This window comes from Anser brachyrhynchus, assembly GCF_964034855.1.
Source record: "Anser brachyrhynchus genome assembly, chromosome: 21".
Classification (NCBI taxonomy): domain Eukaryota; kingdom Metazoa; phylum Chordata; class Aves; order Anseriformes; family Anatidae; genus Anser; species Anser brachyrhynchus.
Genome location: NC_137714.1, coordinates 2,336,754 through 2,361,381, shown reverse-complemented (window position 1 = coordinate 2,361,381; position 24,628 = coordinate 2,336,754). Strand labels below are relative to the sequence as shown.

The 24,628-nt window shown below is 44.9% G+C and overlaps 2 protein-coding genes across 7 annotated transcripts in view; both read left to right on the top strand.

The window, feature by feature from the left end:
• Nucleotides 1–78: 78 nt before the first annotated feature.
• Nucleotides 79–12,122, top strand: EMC1 (ER membrane protein complex subunit 1). Its single transcript, XM_080564243.1, has 23 exons — nt 79–214; nt 292–416; nt 661–726; nt 863–956; nt 1,392–1,520; nt 1,664–1,790; nt 2,128–2,277; nt 2,650–2,817; nt 3,297–3,368; nt 3,796–3,855; nt 4,062–4,184; nt 4,423–4,519; nt 5,390–5,506; nt 6,440–6,639; nt 6,881–7,030; nt 7,194–7,355; nt 8,987–9,106; nt 9,360–9,497; nt 9,902–10,075; nt 10,219–10,429; nt 10,639–10,723; nt 11,210–11,339; nt 11,575–12,122. The coding sequence occupies exons 1-23, from the start codon at nt 117–119 to the stop codon at nt 11,752–11,754; spliced, it is 2,976 nt and encodes a 991-aa protein (XP_080420369.1). The 5' UTR covers nt 79–116; the 3' UTR covers nt 11,755–12,122.
• A 145-nt stretch (nt 12,123–12,267) lies between these two features.
• The window catches only part of UBR4 (ubiquitin protein ligase E3 component n-recognin 4), a 77,981-nt gene continuing 65,620 nt past the window's right edge, over nt 12,268–24,628 (top strand). For all 6 annotated transcript variants that reach the window (XM_080564237.1, XM_080564236.1, XM_080564235.1 and 3 more), the window contains exons 1-17: nt 12,268–12,804; nt 16,383–16,480; nt 17,205–17,308; nt 18,008–18,137; nt 18,243–18,382; nt 18,720–18,822; nt 19,373–19,514; nt 19,679–19,803; nt 20,519–20,643; nt 20,915–20,974; nt 21,092–21,282; nt 21,513–21,612; nt 21,703–21,840; nt 22,344–22,461; nt 22,887–23,074; nt 23,637–23,796; nt 23,926–24,011. In XM_080564237.1, coding sequence (XP_080420363.1) covers nt 12,671–12,804; nt 16,383–16,480; nt 17,205–17,308; nt 18,008–18,137; nt 18,243–18,382; nt 18,720–18,822; nt 19,373–19,514; nt 19,679–19,803; nt 20,519–20,643; nt 20,915–20,974; nt 21,092–21,282; nt 21,513–21,612; nt 21,703–21,840; nt 22,344–22,461; nt 22,887–23,074; nt 23,637–23,796; nt 23,926–24,011 — 2,142 coding nt within the window. In that variant the 5' untranslated portion in view covers nt 12,268–12,670. The remainder of the gene's footprint in view (nt 12,805–16,382; nt 16,481–17,204; nt 17,309–18,007; nt 18,138–18,242; nt 18,383–18,719; nt 18,823–19,372; nt 19,515–19,678; nt 19,804–20,518; nt 20,644–20,914; nt 20,975–21,091; nt 21,283–21,512; nt 21,613–21,702; nt 21,841–22,343; nt 22,462–22,886; nt 23,075–23,636; nt 23,797–23,925; nt 24,012–24,628) is intronic.

The following is a 24,628-nucleotide window of genomic DNA, read 5'->3' as shown; positions in this document are numbered from 1 at the left end:
CACCGAGGCGCTGGGTCGGGGTTTGCGCGCAGGCAGCGGCGAGCGCAGCCCCGGGGAGGTTTTAAAGCCCCGGCTTCCTGCGGCGGGGCACGCCGGGAGCTCGGCGGGCTGCTGCCATGGCGGCGGGGCCGTGGGCGCCGCTCCTCCTCCTCGTCCTGCTGCTGGTGCCGCTGGCGGCCGCCGTCTACGAGGACCAAGTGGGGAAATTCGACTGGTGAGTGCCGGGGGGGCTGCCCCCCGGGCCGCCCCGTCCGCGGCTCACCTCACGGGCCGCGTCCCCTGTCCCCGCAGGAGGCAGCAGTACGTGGGGAAGCTGAAGTTCGCCTCCCTGGAGGCCGCGCAGGGCTCCAAGAAGCTCCTGGCAGCCACCCAGCAGAACGTCGTGGCCGCGCTCAGCTCCAGGAACGGCGAAATCCGTGAGCGAAGCCGGGCCCCGGGGGCCGGAGGGCGACCGGCGTGACGGGGGGGGGGGGGGCGGTGAGGGCAGCGCGGTGCTGAGCCGGGTGCTGCCCTGCCGGGCTGAGGAGCTTCAGCCGCTTCCTTAGAGCAGGCTGCGCCCTGCGGGAGCTTTTCGCTGCGAAAAGCCTGGCTTTAAAAATAACAACAGCCGAAGGCCCTTGGGGAGCGAATCTCGTTCTCATTTAACCGTGTTTCTTTCAGTGTGGCGCCATGTAGACAAAGGAACCCCCGAAGGAGCGATAGACGCGATGCTGATCCACGGGCAGGGTAAGGAGAAGGGGCAGGCGTGAGCGAGCGTCCTTAAAACAGGATCTCGGCCGTGTGTTGAACTGCTGGGCTTGCCAGAGCTCCTCGCTTTGTGGAGTTGTGGTGGACGTAAGTTTTGTGTTTGTTTCCTGAGCAGATGCAATCACCGTGTCCAATGCTGGGCGCATTCTGCGTTCGTGGGAGACCAACATCGGAGGGTTGAACTGGGAGACGTCACTGGACACTGGCAGGTAGGACTTGTGTTTGAACTGTGTTCTTCGCTTTGTCATGGTGGTCTAGAAAGGAGCAAAGGGGTCTCTTACTTTGGATTTGTGTTATGGGGATACATTGGATGTGAGGTTTCCAAAATAACATCTGGATAAGTTCCGTAGCAATGCACAATTAGTTAAATTTAATGCTGTTTTTGTGTCTTAGCTAACCAGTTGTAGGAAAAGATGCATTTTTTTTTCATAGGTGTTTTCTTCCCATATACAATGTTAAACATGTTTGCATTGGGCTATTTAGATTCCAGCCAAATGATCTCGCTCAAAATCAGCAACGATAGTTAAAGTGCCTTGTAAGTTGTAGTTCTAGATAGGTTTTAAACATTTGAAGAGGGTGTTCAAATACGGTGATTTTTGTCCTGAAGATAACTTTCTAATTTATTGTCTCTGACTTGTGTTTAGTTTCCAGACAGCTAGTTTGGTGGGGCTACAGGACACGGTGAAGTACGTGGCAGTCCTGAAGAAGGCAGCTATCTCCCTTCACTACCTGTCCAATGGGCACCTGAAATGGGTAGAACACTTGCCAGAAAGGTGAGAATGTATTTTCAGTAGAAGCGTAAACTTCTGACAGAGACTCTGTTGCCTTGGGGATGAAAGGATGCTGTACGTGTCTTACGCTTCTGGAAACGATAACATGAGAAGGTGGTGCTTCATCGCCACTGCTTCTCTTGCAGCGAGAGTACTCGGTACCAGCTGTTATATTCCCGTGGGACAGGAGTGATCCATGTGCTTGGCATCGTTCCCCAGAGCCACTTGAATATTTTAACGTTCAGTGTAGAAGATGGAGAAATCACAGAACAGGTAATGCTTGATCATGGATCCAAAATGTTGAGCTTGATGTTAATACATGTTGTGCAGAGTAATTAATTGTTAGCGTGATGCAGTTAAACTTCCCTTTCACCATGGCATTGCCTACTGGCCAAGAAATGGATTTCACCATTGAACGCCCTGAAAGCAATCTTAATTGTCCTTGTAGTTGCTAGTCAAGACGATTTTGGAAATCACAGCCTGATAGACAGTTTATCCCAGGGTCATGTGCAAAAATAATTCTATCTTAAATATCTTTGGCTGTGGCCAAGTTTTCTTTGAAGGCTTTTATGCCGTTGACATCTTCATCTATTCATGTCTCAATTGGCAGGCCAGAGTAGCAGCCCCGTGGCTGAAGAGCTTAAACGGAGCATGCAACGTGGTGGGGGAGGCAGTGCTGGTGTGCACAGACGTGGATACGCATTCTCTTTACGTTTGCTCCTTGGAGACAGAGCAGGAGATGAAGCAGATCCCGCTGCAGGTGAGCAGTGCTGAGAGAGGACTGTACACAATTCATTGTCCAACTAATCTGGGGCCTGACTGAGCCTGGGAGTCCAGCAGTTCTCCTCTCAAACTGCAGAATGACTGAAGAGGTGTGCGTTGGGGGGAGCATGATCCAGAAATTGAGGGAAAGGACAGAAAACTACATATTGTGTCTAAATTAGTACTTCTGGGTTGAAGTCTCCAGAGCTTTGCTTCAAGAGTAATCCAGCTCTCCTTGCTTTTTCTCTCTTTTTTTTCTTTCCTGATGTAACTTTTTCATAAAGTGTGTATTGCTGCTGATAAAAGGAAGCTATTAGTTTCACCGAAGGAAAAGTTTTCATGAGAACATACGCTTGTCTCCTTTCCACAGTCACTTGACCTGGAGTTTGCTGATGGCTTCCAGCCCAGGGTATTGGCCACTCAACCCAATCTAACCAATGCTTCACGGACTCAGTTCTTCTTGCAATTGTCTCCTACCCACTTCTCTCTGCTGCAGTACAAACACGGGCTGCTCAGCCACCTTCGAGACTTCCAACAGGTAACCAAAAAAGGAACATTTAACAGAGAGGGCCGATTACAGCTTAAAATTGTTTAAAACAAACACCCCTGTGCTAAGTGTTTTTAACGAGCTGCTGAGTTTCTCTTTTTTCAATTGCGTTCTCTGCTGCAACATCTGAAAACCATTTTATTTCATTTATAGTATCAACTGAAATGTTTCCAAACGTGGGTTTTGTTATACTTGGTTGCTGGTAACTGTCAGCATTGAGATAGCTTCCTGGGTTTGAGGTGGATGGAGGGATGTGTGTATCTATGCGACCTCTCTGAGGAGTATTTTCAGTTTTAGAGACTTTTTTTTGGTGAAACAATACAATTTAAAAATTGACTGCGGAAGCTCATCTGTTGTTAATTCTGCTCTGACTTAATTTGTTTCATTGGTAGTTTTTGTTGAGGTTTGGGGTTTTTCTTGTTTGTTCTGTGACTTTCTGCTGCCTTTTTTTTTTTTTTTTTTCTCCTCAGGCAGCTCTGGTGAGCTTTGCAACAACTGGAGAGAAGACTGTGGCTGCTGTGCTGACCTGCAGGAGTGAACTGGTTGGTGCAATTTGCTGGTACTAAGTAGCTAGCAGAGCTCCGTAGCGTGGATATTCCTCGGGGGTGGAAGTGTTTTCCTTCACAGGCCAAGGGATGACAAGCAACTTGAGAGAGCAGGATTTAATTACCTTCTTGGACATAGGATGTCAATGCTAATGCAAGCAGATCTTGATTACATTCAGCTAAGGCTATCTCTGGCTTGGTGAGGCATGCGGTCCTGTGTACAGCCTGTTTTTTTTTTAGCTTTGGCTAGGGAGTTTGTGTGTAACCTAGAAGTCTACTTTACTGATGTGAACTTTATCAGAACTATCTCCTGCCTGATTTCAGGGTCAAGCTGAGACTTGTCAGGCACTCAAAAAACATTTTAATTCTTTTATACTTTCACTGGGGACTCAAGCCACGTTACCTCTTCTCATCCTCATTTCAGAAACCTGGAAATTCTGATGACCTTCATGCAGGAAATACTCTGGAGGATTCCCAGAAACAGGTATAAGGCGGGTTGTTCCCAAGAACAGAAGTACTTGACAGTCCCTTTTCTTCCTTGTTGGAGCAAAATGTAAAAGGTGTTGTACCAGTTCCACATAAATAATGCAAAACCATCTTGAAGCCATAGTTCTTGCTCAACATGAAATTCTTGTGCAGAATTTGGCGTGGCATTTAAGTTTAACTCAGCATTTTTTTTGCATATTACAGGAATCCTTAACCTGTTCCAATCAAACCTACAATATTAATCTCTACCTGGTTGAAACTGGACAAAGATTGTTGGATACCACAATTACCTTTAATCTGGAGCATAACGGTGCCAAACCAGAGCAGGTGAGCAGGGAGAGATTACTTCAATCCTGTGATTTATGAGACTTGTGATACCCTTCATACCCTGATTCGGCAGGATTTGTAGAGCTGTCCAGATGAGATGCGAGGTGTTCTGTGACAGCAAAGGATTACTGTGTGCAATTGTACTGTTCACTCATTTCACCTCAAAGGCCTGAGATTTTGCTTTTGTCCAAGCAGGTGATGTGATCATTACTGTTTTGCTTGCCTTTTTTTTTTCCAGCTATATATCCAAGTTTTCCTGAAGAAGGATGACTCTGTGGGCTATCGAGCATTGGTGCAAACAGAAGACCACATGCTATTGTTCCTTCAGCAGCCAGGTAATTGGCACAAACAGCTAACCTGGTCTGGTTTTTTACCAGCGTATACCTTCTTGTTGTAGGAAAAGAAGATTCCAGTGCTGTAGAACCCAGTTCTCGTATCTTATGAATGCGTTCTTTGGAAGCTGCCAAAATGAATTGAAATCTCTTGAGCTCTATCCCCTGAAACTATATCTCCTGAAAGATACTGGAGGCTTGCATCGTCTTTCACCCCCTTTCACATCTTTCATAGAAAACTGTTCCGTGGTGTTGTTTGTACAGACAGAGCCTTTGGATTTTTATTTTTTTTTATTTATTTCAGATTTCAAAAATCTTAATGTAGGGTGAGAGCCTAAGCTGCGTTGTAAAGTTTCCTCAAAGTTTCTTCAGGAAAAATCCTCATGGCAGAAATGCTAATTTGGATAAAGGGTTGAAAGTCCATTTCGGTGACATGAATATTATAGCTGTTAAAAGGCATCTCTAAGTTCATACTTAATATTAAATATTTTATATTTTGAATAAACTTTATAGATTGCAACCCTTTTAAAACATTAAATTGGTTTTAGTGTTCTTGTGCTTTGTTTTTTTTTTTTCCAATAGTGGCTCCAGTTGCATAATGTATTGGTCTTCCCATGAAAAAGCAAAGTGTGTTTTATTAGATATATTCTATTTTGTATTTAATGAAGAACAATGATTTGCATTTGAAGCACCAGGAAGATATTTCTATACCAAGTAAAATGATTTTTCCTCCAGAAGTGTTTTCTCAGAGATTAAGATGAAAAGAGCTTTATGAGCAACACCAGCTAATGCAACTAGGCATAGCACAGATATGTGGTATGCTCTTACTTTATTTTGATTTTTTTCCAATATCTTACTCATATTTCTTACCAGGAAAAGTTTTATGGAGTAGAGAGGAGTCACTGGCAGAAGTGGTGAGCTTGGAGATGGTGGATCTACCTCTCACAGGTGCGCAGGCTGAGTTGGAGGGAGAGTTTGGAAAGAAAGCAGGTAAGCCATAGACTTAATGAGATTATGCATGAGTTTATTTTTTCTTCCTGAACAAATGTTTTCTTTTTCATCTGAGCTGAGAGTTGAGATTGAGATTTCTACTCCTGGCAATTCAAGTGAGCAGAAGTAAACCCATATTTGTTTAAACTTTAAAGTTCAGTGCCAAAGGCAGAGCAGGTGAATGTATTACATTCTTAGAGTCTAAAATAGTCAGCAGCAGTAGGAGGGATTTTGGCCATCTCCCTTAAATATTTCCCTTTGATCCTCTTATAGTGCCCTTTTCTGGAAGACTCCTTTGCAATAGCTTTTGTTTTTGCTTTGTTTTGTTTTTCTTGCTGTCCTGGATGCAGCCATTCAAGGTAACCTCAGACTGCATGCAGTGTTGTCTAATCCTTGTCTAATCCTTCTGACTAATGCCTTCTAGTGGAACTTGATCTCCTTTCTGCTTGCTTTCCCAGTGGTGAAATATACGTGAAGTCTGCTGGTTTTGCTCCTTTCAAGTAGCGAAGTATAAACCCTAATTGGGTAGAATTAAGTATTTTTTAACTACAAGTGTTTTTGTCGCTCTAAGTGATGAGTGCAGAGGGAGATACTGACCTTGTAGGTGGGTTAGCTGTAGGAGGGCACTTGCTGCAAGCCTGCCAGCAAGAAAGAAGGAATATTAAGGAAGAGATCATCTACTGTGCAGGAAGGTTTGCTTTCGGTTGGTGAGAATGTCTTTTGGAATGAACTACACTAGTGGCAAGAAGGCTGGTAAATGCTAGAAGGTCTTTCACAAATGATAACAATAACTGCTTTTCTGCATGGGAAGGCAGAGGCAAACGGTTGCCCTAGGTTTGTGCATGGCTGTGGTTTTTCTGCTGTTCAAGACTGGTAATTGTGGAGTGGGATGTAACCTTTTTCCCCTTGTTATCACCATTGGTCTATTCGCAGATGGTTTGCTGGGGATGTTTCTGAAGCGGTTGTCCTCCCAGCTTATCCTGCTGCAAGCCTGGACTGCCCATCTTTGGAAAATGTTTTATGATGCCAGGAAACCCCGGAGTCAGATTAAAAATGAGATTAACATTGATAATTTAGCCAGAGATGAGTTCAACCTCCAGAAAATGATGGTGATGGTCACCGCTTCGGGAAAGGTGAGGAAGTCAGGGTAAGAACCTGATTCTGGGTTGAAGTTTAGAGTCTCAGCACTGAATTTCTCCCGTTTCTACCTGTGCTTGAGTAGAATGTCTTGAGGAGACGTGCAGAGTGTTTTGTGGTAGCTTTGGATAGGGACTGAAACTCTTTTTCCTTGTCATACCTGGAATAAGGATGCAGTACTTGAACGTGAGAGATGTGTTCTTATTGACTTGGGTTTTACTGTGTCTCTCTGCTCAGCTTTTTGGTATTGAAAGCAGTTCTGGCACCATCTTGTGGAAGCAGTACCTCAGGAATGTGAGACCAGGTGCCTCTTTTAAGCTGATGGTCCAAAGAACAACAGCCCATTTCCCCCACCCTCCGCAATGCACCTTGCTTGTTAAGGACAAGGTGAGTCCCTTTCCTCTATCCCTCACAATGTGGTCTCGATAGAGAAATCACTTCAGTGGTATACACAGTGTCCAGGCAGAATACTTTGGAATAGTCAATGCTGGCAGGTAACAGGTAGAAAACCACCTTTTTTGTCCGACTTAAAGTTTTGCATCTTTTTTAGGAAACCAAAATGAGCTTTCTGTATGTCTTTAACCCTATCTTTGGGAAGAGAAGTCAAGTAGCACCCCCTGTTTTGAAGCGTCAGATTCTTCAGACTTTGCTTCTGCCTATAATGGATCAAGACTATGCCAAAGTACTGCTTCTGATCGATGATGAGTACAAGGTAAATTGCTTTGCCTGCAGACAGTTTGCTTCATGTTGTGGCTAATGATTCCTCTTGCTTTTGGAGCAAAACAAAACAAAAAAAAGATGTTCAAAAAAAATCAAAAAAAGATGTTTAGGGAGGATCCGGGAAACTACAGGCCAGTCAGTCTCACCCGTTCTGTCCCTGGAAAGGTGTTGGAACAGCTTGTTCTGGATGCCATCTCCAAGGAACTGGAAAAGAAGAATGTTATGAGGAGTAGTCAGCATGGATTCCCCAAGGGGAAATCGTGTTCAACCAACCTCGTAGCCTTCTGTGATGGCATCACCAGCTGGGGGGAGAGCAGTGGGTGTCATCTACGTTGACTTTAGCAACGCTTTTGTTACTGTCTCCCACGACATCCTGCTAGCAAAGCTGAGAAAGTGTGGGATAGACGAGTGGACAGTAAGGTGGGCTGAGAACTGGCTGAGCTCAGAGGGTGGTGATCGGCGGCGCAGAGTCCGGCTGGAGACCTGTGACTAGCGGTGCTCCCCGGGGGTCGGTGCTGGGTCCGGTCTTGTTCAACATCTTCATCGACGACCTTGACGAGGGAATAGTGTCCACCCGCAGCAAGTACGCCGATGGTACAAAGCTGGGAGGAGTGGCCAGCACGCCAGAAGGCTGTGCTGCCATTCAGCGAGACCTGGACAGGCTGGAGAGCTGGGCAGGAAGAAACCAAATGAAGTTTAACAAAAGCAAGTGTAGAGTCCTGCCCCTGGGAAGGAACAACCGCACGTATCAGTACAGGCTGGGGGACGACCTGCTGGAGTGGAGCTCTGCGAGAAGGACCTGGGGGTCCAGGTGGACGACAGGTTGGCCACGAGCCAGCGTGCCCTGGTGGCCAAGAAGGCCAACGGGATCCTGGCAGGCATTAAAAGGAGCGTGGCCAGCAGGTCAAGGGAGGTGATCCTCCCCCTCTACTCTGCCCTGGTCAGGCCTCACCTGGAGTCCTGTGTCCAGTTCTGGGCTCCCTGGCACAAAAAAGACAGGGATCTCCTGGAAAGAGTCCAGCAAAGGGCAACAAAGATGGTACGGGGCCTGGAGCATCTCCCCTGTGAGGAGAGGCTGAGAGACCTGGGTCTGTTCAGCTTGGAGAAAAGAAGACTGAGGGGGGATCTTATCAATATTTATAAATACCTGAAGTATGGGAGACAGAGGGATTTGGCCAACCTCTTTTCAGTGCTCTGTGGGGACAGGACAAGAGACAATGGCCACAAAATGGAGCCCAGGAAGTTCCGCCCCAACATGCGAAAGAACTTCTTTACGGTGAGGGTGACGGAGCGCTGGGACAGGCTGCCCAGGGAGGTTGTGGGGTCTCCTTCTCTGGAGATATTCAAGGTCCGTCTGGACACCTCCCTGGGCAACTTGCTCTAGGGAACCTGCTTTGGCAGGGGGGTTGGACCTGGTGATCTCTTGAGGTCCCTTCCAACCCCTACAATTCTGTGATTCTGTGAGTTGCGTTTAACACAAAAATAGGAGGTTATCCTGATGAGACAGACCTCGTCCTGTTGAAAACGTTTCAAATAATCTGCCTGTGTTTTTTTTCTTTTGTTTGTTTGTTTGTTTGTTTTTCAGTTCATTTTTAACCTGTTTAAATTTCTTTGCTTTTCCAGGTTACAGCTTTCCCAGCAACTAAGAATGTTCTTCGTCAGTTAGAAGAAATAGCCCATTCTATCTTCTTTTATCTCGTGGATGCTGAGCAGGGCAAGCTGTCTGGCTTCAGGCTGAAAAAGGTGTGGGAGATGTATTGCAATCTAAGTGATTTTACTTTCTTAAATGTCTACTGGATAATGCTAGATCTTTTCAATGGGTTTATGTAGCTTGGCATGGAATAGAAGTAATTCAGCTCACTTATGACTTCTAGGTTGTAAATGTGTCTCAGAAATTTTAAAATCTAGAAGCAGAGAAAGCTCCCTTTGTCTTACTGGTGAAGATGGTTTCTGAGGACAAGATAAAACCTCCTACGTCGTGCTTTTTTCCTTGCAGGACCTTACAACGGAGGAGATCTGGGAGGTGTTCATACCCACTGAAGTACAAAAGATAGTAACAGTGAAAGGGAAGAGATCCAATGAGCATGTGCACTCACAAGGCCGTGTGATGGGAGATCGCAGTGTTCTCTATAAGGTGCTGTAGGAACTTTTTGTTGATGCATTAGCTCACTGGAAGATTTCAACACCTTTTGTAGGCAACAGGCTGAGATTAAACCTTTGTCCTGTGATGCCTTTTTTCCTATATTTATCAATATCCATATTTTTTTCATATATATATATATATCTCAATATCCATACCTTCCTGCAGGTGATGCTAATTTTGATGCAGATTTTGTTTATAAAATCTTTTCTTGCAGGAATTAAATCAGTCAAACATGTGACGATGGGGAAATTGCTGCTTGGTTTCTCCACAGGATTTGTGCGGATAGGATACTTTGTTTATTAAATGACTAGTCCTGGATGAAATGCCGATAAGCATGTTGCCTGTGGCACTAAAAGCAAGGGTTTCACTTGTTTTTTCTTTTCTTGCTGCTATAGTCCTTGAATCCAAACCTGCTTGCTGTGGTGACAGAGAGCACGGATACACATCACGAGCGCACTTTCATTGGAATATATCTGATCGATGGAGTCACAGGCAGAATCATCCACTCTTCGGTACAGAAGAAAGCAAAGGGGCCTGTCCACATTGTCCATTCGGAGAACTGGGTGGTGGTAAGGAGTATTATTCTGTCCTTCCTATTTAGGAGATAGGGCCAGTTGACAAACCTCTGTGGAGAAGATGCTTGGACCAGCCTCTGTGATTTCCTGCTGTTGATTCGACTTACTCTGCAGTCCTAAAAACCCTCTCGTTTCAGTATCAGTACTGGAACACAAAAGCACGTCGGAATGAGTTCACTGTGCTGGAGTTATATGAGGGGACGGAGCAATACAATGCCACAGCCTTCAGCTCCCTGGACCGCCCGCTTCTACCTCAGGTCCTCCAGCAATCTTATATCTTCCCCTCTGCTATCAGTGCCATGGAAGCCACCATCACTGAGCGAGGCATCACCAGCCGTCACTTGCTCAGTAAGTGTGTGCTGCTTTGTTCTGAATGTGTTTGTGTTACCTGCATAAGTGTGCTCAGATGAAGTTCTCCGGCTAAGATCCTGCTTGTTGTGGGCTGTTTTGGAGTCCTGGCAAGTGCTAGAATGCACACCAGGAGAGCGTTTGTATTAGTCGTTAGAAAATGCTGTCAGAAATGACCATTTTTAAGATGCACTTCTTTTAATGCGCAGTTGGGCTTCCCTCTGGGGCTATCCTCTCTCTTCCAAAGGCTCTGCTGGATCCTCGTCGCCCAGAGATCCCTACAGAGCAGACCAGGTAGGCAAGGCACGATAACGGTTGTTCCTGGACAGCTTTGAATAGTGATGGATTTTGTGTATAATATAGTGTAAAGTAGAACAATTTGTCCTGGACAGACTAAGGGCAATTCTTGCGTGAATTTAAGTGAGGCTACTTTGCTCCCAGTCTGTGGCAATAGAATATATGTCTGTATTACAGCAGGTCTTACTAGTAGCAAAAAGCCTGTTGTCTGCACTCTAAGAAGTAGCTGTCTAATGGGCTGAAGTTTTTAAGAGTGACACACAAAAAAACTTTAGAACTCTAGAAGGAGGCTGCTCCAGTGTAGTCTGATCCAGCTGGCATGCTTGGTTTGTCTTACAGTAAAAAAGAATCTGCACTGGGGAAAAGCTGCTGATCTTGCCGTTTTAGTTCACTAGTTTGTGATGATTAGGTGATGTCCTTTGAATGCTGTTTAGTTAGGTTTTGATTTCTCTTTAAATACATTTCTCTTTAAATACCTTTCAGAGAAGAGAACTTGATTCCGTACTCCCCTGATGTGCAGATCCATGCTGAGAGGTTTATCAACTACAATCAAACTGTATCCCAAATAAGAGGGATTTATACAGCCCCCTCTGGTCTAGAGTCTACCTGTTTGGTGAGTAGAAAGGAAACGCTTCTATGTAGAGCTGTGGAATTTGTGGGGAGAGCAGTGTGATATGGTAGCCTGTGGCAAGCAGGTCTGTAACTTCAGACCATGTAGCTGCTCACTGCTTAATTATTTCTTCTTTTAATCAGAACTGTAGATGTGGGTTATTTTTTTTTTTTTTTTTTTAATGTAAATGCTTTTCTGCAGGATGCTGTGCTACCTGCTCACAGTGTTGTCTCTCTAGGTTGTTGCGTATGGCCTGGACATCTACCAGACCCGAGTGTACCCATCAAAGCAGTTTGATGTCCTGAAAGACGACTATGACTACGTGCTGATAAGCAGTGTCCTCTTTGGGCTGGTGTTTGCTACTATGATCACAAAGAGACTGGCTCAGGTGAAACTGTTGAACCGTGCCTGGCGCTAAGGCTGTGGGTGATGAGAACGAGGCTGGAGAAGGTACCTGGGATCTGGGCTGGCTCGTGATCTGTGCCCCAGCATCGCCCCTGGGTTCAGTTAGATTCCATCCTGAGTGACCATGATGAACGTAACCGTTAATCTTGCGTTTTTGCTGGAAGATATGTACAAGGAAAAGCTGCTTGTACAACAAAACGGTATGCTTCCTGAGGAGAAATGGAAGAGAGGTGGTGAAGAGACAGAAATCTGTTGTGACTGTATAAAAAAAAACAAAAACACTCCCAAACCTCCCTGCAGTCTCTGTTAAAGCCCTAAAATCTGCACTCCCCTTATATCCCTGTTTTCAGTGAAGATAATACTAAAGGCGTGTGTTCTGTGGATGCTCACCTCTTCTTCTCAGTGAGATCGTGGTGAGGGAAGGACGCGGACTGACACCGGCTGCGATTTAACACGAGCTGTGGGAACTGCACGGAGGAGGCCAGCGGTGGGGCTGGGGGCTCGTGAGGTGAAAGTCACTTGTCCGAATGCGGGGGGGAAGCTGCCTCGTCGGGCCTTGGAGGGGCGGGGGGGAAGAGGAAGCCGATTGTGAAGTCTCTCCGCGTTCCGTATTTATCGTAACACCGCTCTCTTCCACTTTTAAACGTCTGGTGCTTGGTGCGCAGCCGCTTTTACCTCAGCGAAACCCCGCCCTCCCCGCGCCGCGCTCACCGCGCACGCGCCGCCCCCAAAGGCGCTGACTCACGCAGTGCGCAGGCGCCTGGGCCACCTTCGGGCCGCCTTTCCTCCCCCAAGGGGCGGGGGCGCGCCGCGCGCCTGCGCAGTGCCCGCTTTCCCGTCCCGTGCTGCGCAGCGGGGGGGAGGCGGGGAGGCTCTTCCGGCCCCCCCCGCGCCACCCCCCCCCCCCCCCGGCCAAGCACAGCGGCAAGATGGCGGCGGGCGGCGGCGCCGGGCCCGCGGCGGAGCCGGGCTGGGAGGTGGCGGTGCGGCCGCTGCTCTCCGCCTCCTACTCGGCCTTCGAGATGAAGGAGCTCCCGCAGCTGCTCGCCTCCGTTATCGAGAGGTGAGGGCGGGCCCCCGGCTGGGCGTAGGGGTCGGGGACGGACGGAGCGGGCCCGCTCCCGGCGCCGGTTCGCCCCCCTCCCCCCCCCTCCCGGGATGGCGGCCGTGAGGCGGCGCCGTGCGCCTCAGCCGGTGCTTGGGGGAAGTCGGAGGGGCCGAATAGGGGCCGGCGGATAACGGGGGCCCCGCGCTGCCCCGGTACCGCCCCCCCCCTTCGGGCACCCCGTTATTTTTCGCCTCTGTTCCCGTCAGCTGCCCGGGGCCGAGCGTCCTCTCCCCCGGCTCGTCCCCTCCGCCCTGCTGCTCGGCTTGTGGGGTCGCAGCGTAACGCTTTTGGGGTCACAGCATAACGCTTTTGGGGTCGCAGCGCAACGCTGCTTGCCTTTCGGGTTGCTGGAGCGATCCCGTTGTTTCCCACCCAGCAGGCTCAGAGCATTTCCACGCAGCACGAGAAAGCTGTCTGGAGCCGTTCGGTTTAATTTATGGGTTATTCTGGGATCTAAAACGCTGGGTAAGGAGGGCACGGTGTTATGCCCAGTTACAAAGATACAAACCTGACCACAATTGCTTGTTAGGAGACAAAAAAACTACAAACATTGCGCTGTGGAAGATAATAAAGTGGATCCTTGTGGTATTTTGCTAAATATAGAATGGCTGAACATACACACAAGGGATGCTTTAAGTCAGTGTTCTGTGCCTATATATATTTATATGGCTGTGGTTTACCTGGAAAGCTGCATATACTGAATATTGACATGATTCAAGTGCTTCTTAGGCTCATCTTTTTTCGGGGGACCATCCTAGCATAGCTTTTCCACGTGCAACTCTGTTAGTGGGTTCTTTCAGCGGGATAACATCACCAAAACGCTAAGTGGGCGTGCTTGACTTCTGGGAGAGGTCTGTTTCCTCCGTTAGTGGAACTGATGGCTCCATTTTCCTCTCAAAACCTCCTCAGCAATTCTTCTCCTAGGTTTGAGCTGCGTGCCTGGCACTGGCAGCAGCTGAAACCCAGCAGAATTCAGTGCAACTCGCGGGCCTGGGGCAGGGCAGTGTCTTTTATTTCACGCCTTGGTGCGCAGCACGTGGCAAATCACAGAGGGAAAGAATAGCCCGTTCATGCGTGGAATCGTGCCCTTCTATTCTAACAAATAACTTATCTTGAGATTTCTAATTCAAGTACATTGTCTATTTTCAGAATATGATTGTTTGATCTTTTAGTGAAGCTGTTGCTTGGTACTGTCCCCAAAGAGGCTAAATTTTCTGCCGTAACAGCAGTGAAATTACTGTAATTTTTTTCAAAATAAAGTAACATGCTTGTTTTCTTGACAACTCATCTGTTTCGTTTTTAAGTATCATCAGCTCCCTGGTATTCTCTTATTAGTACAAGTACTTAGGAGTTAATAGGCTCTGGCTTCTTTTTTACATAGATCGTAGAAATTCTGACTTGGAAAGACCCAGCTGCAGGTTTACACAGTTTGGGACAGTCAGAAGAGGCTGATTTTCAGGAATGGTTCTCGGTAGCGAGGGAACCGCACCTGCTGTTGTGCCTTTCCAAGGAAGAGGCTGCTTTGTGCCTGCTGCCTTAGATAAAGGGTCTATTTCTAGCCTGGTTGAGATTTGGAAGCAGAACTGAGAAACGGATGGTATTTGCTGCTGTTATATTTGATACTGATGGGAGGGCTTCTTGGTTAACGTGACTAATGATTTTTCCCTGGTAATCACAGGTTATTTAAGCAATAAATCACAGTACAGTAGCCTAAAGTTATTAAACTTCACCGTATGTACAAAAAAGCACTCTAGCACATCACAGATGAAGCTATTATCTTATGTTTTTTATTTGCAAGGACTTGATGGTGACGATCAGCTGAGAGGTGCCTTTCACTTTCCATTAACATAACAAGCCCAGGACTTGTTTAAATAAAACTTAAACCTCATACTGTCCAGTTCGTGTGAAATTCCCTGCTGTGTTCTGGGGTCTGCATCTTTCTGTTCTTGTACCTGTGGCTATCGTGTCTTGCACAGCCTGACCTATGCAGCAGCATGGTAATTAGGAGCTGCCAGTTCCTTCTGCGCTCTGTTATTCCCAAATTGTTCTAATTTGTTCTCTTAAAACACATTGCATCCACCTACTGCTGCTAATTTAGAGTTGGCCATGGAGCAGTAGGTGAGCAAAGCCAGCGCTGGAGCATGGAGCACAAATTTTTTGCGCGTTCAGTCCCAGGTTTGTCACCCATCAGCGTGCTTCTGGCAGGAGACGGTGAGGTGAAGCCTGGTGAGCGAGACATCAAACCTCAGCCACGTTGCACTGTTCAGTTACTTCAAGCGAAGCCTGACAGCTACTTCTCTACTTCAGCTTTTTGGGCAGACTAAGTAAAAAAATTCCTCAGTACTAGGAAATCAAAGCTTCAAAGCTTTTCAGTATTTCTCCCTGTTCCTTTCTCTGGAAGGAATAATGTATTCTACGTTTTTTCCCCTCCAAAAGTAAGGTCTTCTGCCAGCGATGGAGAAGTTGGTGTTTTGACAAGGAAGGTTCAAGTGGTCAGTGAAGTTGTCATGTAGTGTTTTCTCCGACTTGCTCGCTCAGATCTCTGAATGAAAGTTTCTATCGTCTGCAAACGGGAAAGCAATCAATGTAGGCATTTAATAAGCAGGTATCCACACCGCTTAGTTCTGTCACAGGAAAAAGCACGGGCTGACCTGGCCATGCAGGCAGAGCTCGGTTTCTCCTTTCGGTGTGGTTGCCTTCGGGTCTGTGGAGATGGGACGCGATGTGAAGCTTTGCTGCAGCTGCCTTTAACGGGCTGCTTCTGTGTGCAAATAGGTGTTCTCTCTGGCCAGCAAGCCTCGCTGAGAAGCCTCAGACACTTGACTTTCAATGTGTTAATGCACGTTTTGCTTTACGATTTTTAATTTTGGTTTGAATTGGCATTAAATTTTCACTTGCTCTGAGCTTCGTGTTGATTTCTGTGCAGAGAGAAATGATAAAACGATGCAGATCTCTGACATTGCAAGTCTCTGCCCATGAGGCTGGTGACAGTGGGTGTATTTTTCTCGGCTGTGCGTTACCTGCCAAAACTCTTCACTCTCCTGCTTGTGCAGATGCTGCATTGTGTATTTGTTGTTGTCACGCAATTGGCCGCTTGGATCCTTCTGTTTTGCAGAAAAAATCCTGTCGATTCTGTGCCTCAACAGAACGGGGATGCCTGGGTTCCAGTCCTGACAAATCCTGCCTAGCGTTAGCAGAACCAAACAGCCCAAACTTTACGGGCAGCTGAGTTTAGAGTAATTTAAAGATTAATTGACGGGGAGAGAGGCTGTTAGAGAGGCTGACCTGTTGATGATGCAAAGGAAAAATACTGGTGATATTGGGAGATGCTTCCTTAGACTTCCAGCGTAGGTAGTGATCCTGATACATCTGCTGCGAGAAGATTCTGTTCCCATAACTTTGATTTGGAAGGACCGTGTGATTTTAATGGTCTTGTCTTACGTGTGGTAATAGATACAGCACGTTCTGAGCATTGCATGGCAGCTGCTGTTGGGCTGTATCGAATTGACGTACCTCCTCTTCTCCTGTTGCAGTGAATCGGAAATCTTGCACCACGACAAACAATATGAGCCTTTTTACTCCTCCTTCGTTGCACTTTCAACGCATTACATCACTACTGTGTGCGGTCTAAGTAAGTGTTCACCATCCTCTGCTTCTTTATAATGACTAGGATATAGCAAAAGTTGCCCAGAGTTGGTATTTGTCTCAGGCCCTGTTTCTGAGTCAGATATTGATGTAGTGCGTGAGACCAGTGCTGCTAAATCTCATATTGACAGAATGTCAATTGAGATGGAAAGGGAAAGTTGCCCATAAGAGCGTTTGGCCGCTGAGTACTGGGAGGCGTTGACTTTTCGGTTGCGTATTTGCTGTCCTGACTTCAATTAGGAAAATAATCTTCGTTTGAATTAAGTGTTTAAATCCATTGTCAGGATTTTTGGAATATGTTACTATGTTGGAATTAATGATCAAAGCACTGTGACACAAAATATTTTAGATTATTTTGGCTGAAAGAATCAGACAATTTCAGTGAAAATGTGCTTTTGTTCAACTTGTTTCTTGTCCTTCAGTGCTTTTTCTCTAAGCTCTGCCAGTATTAAATAATAAGCATTGCTAGGGAAGCTGTTACGTCTATCTGTATTAATTTCTCTGGGTAGAAGGCGTTATCCTTGCTTTCCTGACATTTCTTGTGTTACATTTTAATGAGACTGAATTTATATTGTCTGTGTATTAAACATCATAGATGGCATATGCATGCATGTTGCGTAGCATTCTGTTTTACTGAAAGCGTTAAGAGCGTGTTACACTGCAGTATTTAAAAACTCGTGCCGAGTGATGCGAGCATCTGCTTTTTTCAGTACCAAGAAACCAGTTGCAGTCAGTGGCAGCAGCTTGTAAAGTCCTGATTGAATTCTCACTGCTGCGTCTAGAGAACCCAGACGAAGCGTGTGCCGTTTCGCAGGTGAGCACAGGTTTTGAACACGTGGGCAAGCCTGAGAGCACAAGTGGACTTTGGCCTTTAATGCCAAAATATTTGCTCTAATGTTGTATAAAGCAAAATTACCAAAGTTCTTAAAAAGTTGAAGATCTAGCACTTTAGTAGAAACCGATACCTGCTGGATCTTCCCTCTGCGTTCTTTTCGCAGAACTTCAACTTAAGAGCAAGCTGCAATAAATGCGGCCCGAAGCCTTGCTTAAGCAGATCTCGGTTCTGTTGCAGTTTCCTATGTTCTGATTGGGGTTTGTGTAACGATCTGTTAGGTTGTCAGTTTGTTGAGGTTTTTAAGGACGGGTTCTTCCCCAGCTGTATTTCAGTCTTTAGAAAGAGCTTAAATCTATTTCAAAGAGGAAAGGCAAGTTAAAAGTGTTTGGGCAGTGTAGCCTCTGATCGGGCCATCTTTAAGCTTTAGCTTGTCATGGAAGAGAGAGCTTTTACAGGGCATTTCTGTAACAAGCATGTGGGAAATTGTTAGTGACCTGATTTATCTGCAGTTAGTAGGCCATCAGGATTTTTGGTTTGAAGTCAGATTGGATCTCAGATGTTGCAGAAGCCTCAGTAGCTGCAGTTGTGCTAGTAATGCAGTGGTTTAGGGTAAATGATACCGAGGAATAATTGAAATCAAGAGAGTTTAAATTGTACTTGATGTCTTTTTCTTTGTAGAAACACCTCATTCTGTTGATAAAGGGGTTGTGCACAGGCTGCAGCCGCCTGGATAGAACTGAAATTATTACTTTCACAGCTATGATGAAATCAGCCAAGCTGCCTCAGACTGTCAAAACCCTCTCTGATGGTAGGTATTTCAATGGGTGATTCCATTGCTGTGGCACTTGAGTTAGGCATAGAAAATGTTACATTTTTGATATATGAGATGATGTTTTTACTTTTCCCCCTGCAGTAGAGGACCAGAAGGAGCTGGCTTCCCCAGTGAGCCCAGAGCTAAGACAGAAAGAAGTGCAGATGAATTTCCTGAATCAGCTGACGTCAGTCTTTAACCCTAGAATCTCATCATCACCATCTATCATGCCAGAGACACAGGTAAACAAACAGCTCCAGAATAAGAGTGGTCTGATTTTTAACATTAATAATACTGGTGCAGGTAAGGACAGAGGGCGATAAGTGGTAGTTTTTAAATATTCATATGTAAAGAGGAGTGTTTAAATCTCGCATGTTGATGAATGGCAGATGAGAAAATACTGTTTGCGTTGTATTGACAACAGCAGTTTTGGTGCCTCATGGAAGCTGATGTATTCAGTGATACCTGTACCTCTTCTGAGTTCAGCTGCTGCCGTGCCTTGCTGCGGTGTAGAGACTCATTGCAGTGCCCTGTATTTTTAATGTTTCCATGATATATTTAGTATGTGTATGCTTTTAGGTGGAAGGAGAAAACGAGGATCAGGCTTCCACAGATCAAACCTCAGCAGCAAAGACGAAAAGCATATTCATTGCTCAGAACGTAGCCAGCCTGCAAGAACTCGGTAAGAATCAGCTTTTTAGCACTGGGGAATTAAACTGCTGTAGCAGATGTTTCTTCTGTATTACACCTTACAGCTCTGAATAGGAAGAACCTCTCTGACCTGTAGCATTTGTTCTTTAGGACTCACTCGGTTGTATGTATGCTGATGTTACCCTGGGGGATTGTGGTGGTCATAATGTAGTTATCTTCATTGCAGAGGAGATGAGCTCCATATGTTTGTATGTGTTAGCTGTGTTTTGGAGGAGGAAAAGGTGGACAATGTAAAATAGCCAATGGGGACGGCTTACTGAGCAGGTGTGAATTAGACCCAGTGTGCCATGTAACACACACAGAGCTTTGTGACGCCCGTTAGGAGTACTGGCCGAAGACTTCACCATCTGGTTTATGTCTCGTAAATTAGTCTTTATCCTGTTACCTCATCTATGATGATATTGTCTCACCACAAAGAATAATTAAGTCAGTAATTAATGACCATTAGATCATTAGACGTTCTGCCTAGAAGCTCTCCTGTGGAACAGTAAAAATAAAACACTGCTGTTTTTGTTTGGTAGGTGGCTCTGAAAAGTTGCTGAGAGTGTGCCTGAACCTCCCATACTTTTTGCGATACATAAATCGGTTTCAGGATGCAGTGTCAGCCAACTCATTTTTTATTATGCCAGCCACAGTGGCAGATGCCACTGCTGTTCGTAACGGGTAAGATTGTGTCGTCACTTTTCTTTGGTATGTGCCGAGTACACCGTATGAGAGAAAATAAATGTACTAGCTATGCTGTGTCAGTTATTGTGTTGCTCCAATGGACGTGTGATGTGTGCATTGCACATTGCATTGTTGAATCTTAACCTGTGTCGTTACTGTAGGTTTCACTCACTGGTAATAGATGTGACCATGGCACTGGATACTCTGTCTCTGCCTGTGTTGGAGCCCCTGACGCCCACGCGGCTCCAAGATGTGACTGTTCTTGCTCTCAGCTGTCTCTATGCAGGTGAATAGATATTTCCTTTTTTTTTTTTTTTTTTTTTAGAGCTTAAAGTCGCTCTTGCTTCTGCTTTGCTTTGTTACCTACACATCTGAGGTTCAGCCCACCTTTATTTCTCACAGACCTGAAAGTTATGCACTGTGCTGCATAGTATGGGGACTGGGTAATGTGAACATTGTTCTAGTGGTACTGCGGTTCAAATTTGTTCTGCAAATGTTCTTGTCAGCATCTGAGAGACTCAGTGACTCAACACCTTCTTAATTGCCTGTAATTTCTGTTCTCTTGAGAGTGTAATACATTTTTGTGATTCTTATTCCTTCAGCTTAATTGGTTATATCCCCAAATCATCCTTGTTTCCCTGGAGTGGTTTTAAGTACTCCAGAATCCTGAGGGTTTACATTGGTATGGGTAAGATTTTAAAGAGTTGCTAATTGAGTAAGAAGGTTGCCTTAAAAATGGTATTGAATTACATGGTAAAACATTTTCTCCTTTACTTGTTTTCACGCGCTTACTTCTGTAGGACAAAACCTTGCTTTTTCAGGTGTACTTCAGAAAGAAGTTTTTTTTTAATTTTTTTAATCTGTCAGCTGCAATAATGTATATTCACAGCTCTCCTGAGTTCATGTGCATGTTTAATACTGCTTGTTTTTGTGTACGAAATGGGAGCGTTGAGTCCCAAGATTGGCTCTTAAGACTGTTGCCTTCACTTATTTTCAATCAGGTGTGAGTGTGGCAACTTGCATGGCCATCCTACACGTGGGTAGCACTCAGCAGGTTCGGACTGGGTCAACAAGTTCTAAAGAAGAAGATTATGAAAATGATGCTGCTACTATTGTACAGAAATGTGTAAGTAGATGGGAAAGAGTGTGCGTGTGTGTGGTGTTTTCATTCTTGGCAAGTGAAGCGTGTAGAATTTGTATTTATTTCCCTTGCAGTACATACCTGTTATTTCTAGGCACTAGTCTGGCGGATCAGGTAATTGGGTGGCTAGTTGTGGAGGGGAAAAAACAGTTATGTCTGGAGTTTTAAAAGTGTGGTTTAGTGTGGTTTAAAAGGTGGTTTAGTTATTGCCCAATCAAGCGCTTAAACATTACTATGGTTTGGGATTTATTTGCAGCTTGAAATCTATGAAATGATTGGACAAGCCATCAGCAATTCACGCCGTGCCGGGGGTGAGGTAAGATCTGTCTCTCTTCAGGAAGCTTTCTCACTGTTTTTGTGCTGATGTATTTTGGCATTTGGACTTACGCTATTCTGTCTTTTTTTTTTTTTTCCTCCACTTTTTGGGTGATAGCATTATCAGAACTTCCAGCTGCTTGGGGCTTGGTGTTTGCTAAACAGTCTCTTCCTCATCTTGAACCTCAGCCCCACGGCCTTGGCTGATAAGGGGAAGGAGAAAGATCCATTGGCTGCTCTTCGTGTCAGAGACATTATTGCTCGTACGAAAGAGGGCGTTGGGTCTCCCAAACTAGGACCTGGGAAAGGGTATGTAAATACCCCACTGAAGTAACCATTGTCCGTGTATCTAACCATGTTCAGCAGGCAACTACTATGGAGTCTTGTTGGTCTCCCCATTGGAAATTCAAGTCTTGATTCTTGAAAAGTAGTAGTCATCTGTTCTTTCTCGGTTTATCAAAGCAGTTCCTGTCACTTCACTCAATCTTTTCCCCCCCCCTCCTCCTTGAAATTACATTGTATCTTTTATTTTTCTGTAGACATCAAGGGTTTGGTGTTCTGTCAGTGGTGCTAGCAAATCATGCCATCAAATTGCTGTCATCTCTCTTTCAAGATTTGCAAGTGGAGGCATTACACAAGGTGTGTAGGTAGCGTGTGTGGTTCTTGTGAAACATTTTGCCTTCTCCACTGAAACACACTTTAATTTCTATTTTCATTGTTGTCCTATAGGGTTGGGAGAGTGATGGTCCCCCAGCAGTGTTGGATATCATGGCTCAAAGCACATCAATACAGAGAATCCAGAGGCTGATAGATTCTGTACCTCTCACTAATTTGTTGCTGACGTTGCTATCTACATCCTACAGAAAGGTAGGAATGGGCATACAGCTGGGGAAGTTCTGTAGGTCAGCCACTCCTACTGAGTATCATCTGCGTGCAAAATTCTCTTTATAAACTGTGAATCTGCAAAAAAGTGGTTAGAATTCTTCTGTTAGAAGCTGTCAGTTGGGGCCTCTCTCTCTTTTCAGAGACTGTAAATTTGGCAAACTTGTTCTAACAAATTTTTTTTGCAAGCACAGTGGTATTTATGAATTTAGCAAGAAGATGAAAAAACTGTATTCAAAACAGGTGCTTTCATGTTAAAGCTGTCACTTGAAGTGTTGCTTACAAGGTTGGCACAGATTTATTTTTATAAGTCAGAATTTTTATAAATTTTGATGTCTAACTGAAGGGAGAGGAGTTGTGAAGAACTGTTAATAAATTAACTGAGTAGAATTTACTAGAAGAAAATGAGAATGATTTAGGAAGATGCTCTTGTTTTCAAATTCTTGTCTTTCATAATCCTAAAATTTAATTTATTCTGGTGTTCTAAGGCTTGTGTCTTGCAGCGTCAGAGGAAGGGCTCCATGAGCAGTGATGCAAGTGCCTCTACTGATTCAAATACTTACTATGAAGATGATTTTAGCAGCACTGAGGAGGACAGCAGCCAAGGTAACAGAGTTTGCGGCAAGTAACTTAAGTCAGGATTTTATGCTGTCTTAAAGGTGTAGTGGAAACCTGGATACTGGGCTTTTGTCTTCTTGGACTGGAATGACGTGTAGTGCTAAAAATATGAAACTGTTTGTAAGATCTGTTGGCAGAAGTAATGCTGACTGTACTCTCTTCTGTAAACTTAAGCCAGAGTGGCTGGAATTTGGCACTATTTGCTTCTTAGGAGAGTAGAAATTATTTCTTCTTGTAAATTCGTGCTGGACTGCTGTAAAACTGCTGAGCCTTGTGATTGGAAGGGAGAAATGAAAATTGCAAATCCCTTAACTCTGCTCAAACTCTTCTTCAGTCCTTTTCTACTCTAGGTAGTTTGCATAAGGCAATTGCTTACTATACTGTGCTTTCGTTTTTCTTGCCTCCTGTGTTAGATGATGATAGTGAACCAATCCTGGGGCAATGGTTTGAAGAGACAATCTCTCCAAGCAAAGAGAAAGTGGCCCCACCACCACCCCCTCCACCACCACCTTTAGAGAGCTCTCCTAGAGTCAAAAGCCCTAACAAACAGACTGCAGGAGAGAATGGGAACATCCTGGCCAGCCGCAAAGATCCAGAATTGGTATGGGAGCATAATAAATAACACATGTGCTGCAGCATCATTTACTTGACAGTAGCTAGCTGTGTTGACAAGTAGCATGATAAACGTCAGGTATTTTAAGTACACTGCTGATGGAGAACCAGTGACTGATGGAGAACCAGTCTAGGCTTTGAAGACAAGAGTTTGCTTTACGCTTCTATTTGTTATTGCTAGGGAAGCAAAGACTGAAGGTATCAGTTCGGGTTACAGAGGGAGAGGCAAAATGAGGGCAGAACCATAAGTGAATTAATTTGCTGGTAGAATGCTGTTAGCTCCAACTCCATTGGGTAAAGATAAAAATAAATCCTTCAGCCAAGAAGTTAGAGACTTGCAGGTTTTTCAGAGAATTATAAAATCAGTCCTGATAAGGAACACAAAGTGCAGTGAGTTGCATTGTATTGAGTAAACTAAATCTGCACACCACTACCAGGGGTGTTATTAGGGAACTCAATTTATTTTACTGATGGTTTTGGCTTTTTTAATGTTTTCTCATACTCCCTCAGACTTTTTTGTTTCTACAGTATGTTTCTCTCTTTCTTTTCAGTTTTTGAGCCTAGCTTCAAACATTTTGAACTTTATCACTTCTTCTATGCTGAACTCGAGGAATAACTTCATTCGCAACTACCTGAGTGTCTCTCTTTCGGAGCAGCACATGGCAACACTGGCTAGCATCATCAAAGAAGTGGATAAGGATGGGCTTAAGGGTGAGTGAGCAGAGCTTCTCTGTTAGAGAGTACAAACAGTAGGATTTACAGAATATTTTCTTAGTTCCGTGTGGAAATCTTAAATATAGGAGAGCAACAGTGGTAAGTGGCTCAATCCCTGTATTATAGGCACATCAGACGAGGAGTTTGCTGCTGCACTGTATCACTTCAACCACTCCTTGGTGACCTCAGATCTTCAGTCCCCTGCCTTGCAGGTAAGTCCTTTATGAATGTATAAGTGAAATAAAGAAGTGTTGGTGTCAGTTAATGCTACTATGTGGATTCTCTGCACCTAGAGTAGTGTGTTGTGATTCCATTTGGCCCCAGAGTATATTCTTTTGCAAACAGAGCTTGGAATATTTTGGATCCAACAAGTGGAATGACCTTTACAGTCATCCAGCACAAAACGTCCTGCAGTGTATAAGCTTAATATTCAGATTAATCCACTGAATTATGAAGGCCGAAGGGGAAGTGAGTTTGTGTATTTTGTTTTGGAGACTTACCTCTATCCATGTGTTTGCCAAGATTCCTGCAGATTTACTTTGCTGTCAGGACTGATGACAAAAGGCATTGGAATTATTTCAGGAGAATCAAAGTAATCGATTTACTTTCATGTGATGACTTTGTAGCCTCTAGGTTTCTTTGCTAGGTCATGGGCTGGCTTAACACTGTAAGTAGAGATTCAGTGAATTCATTACCTATCCATTTTTTTGACTGTTTTCTACTGTATTAAAAATATTCCCCTGCCCCCCCCCCCCCCCCCAAAAAAAAAAAAAACCAACAAAACACCAGTTAAAATAGTTGTATAAACTTTTGGCTAAATCTGAAAAGA

Excerpts from the sequence above, each read along its gene's own strand:
- EMC1 (XM_080564243.1), top strand. The coding sequence starts at position 117 with ATGGCGGCGGGGCCGTGGGCGCCGCTCCTCCTCCTCGTCCTGCTGCTG. Across the intron at positions 9,107-9,359 it reads CTGGCTTCAGGCTGAAAAAG|GACCTTACAACGGAGGAGAT; the intron begins GTGTGGGAGATG and ends TTTTCCTTGCAG. Across the intron at positions 11,340-11,574 it reads GTCTAGAGTCTACCTGTTTG|GTTGTTGCGTATGGCCTGGA; the intron begins GTGAGTAGAAAG and ends TTGTCTCTCTAG.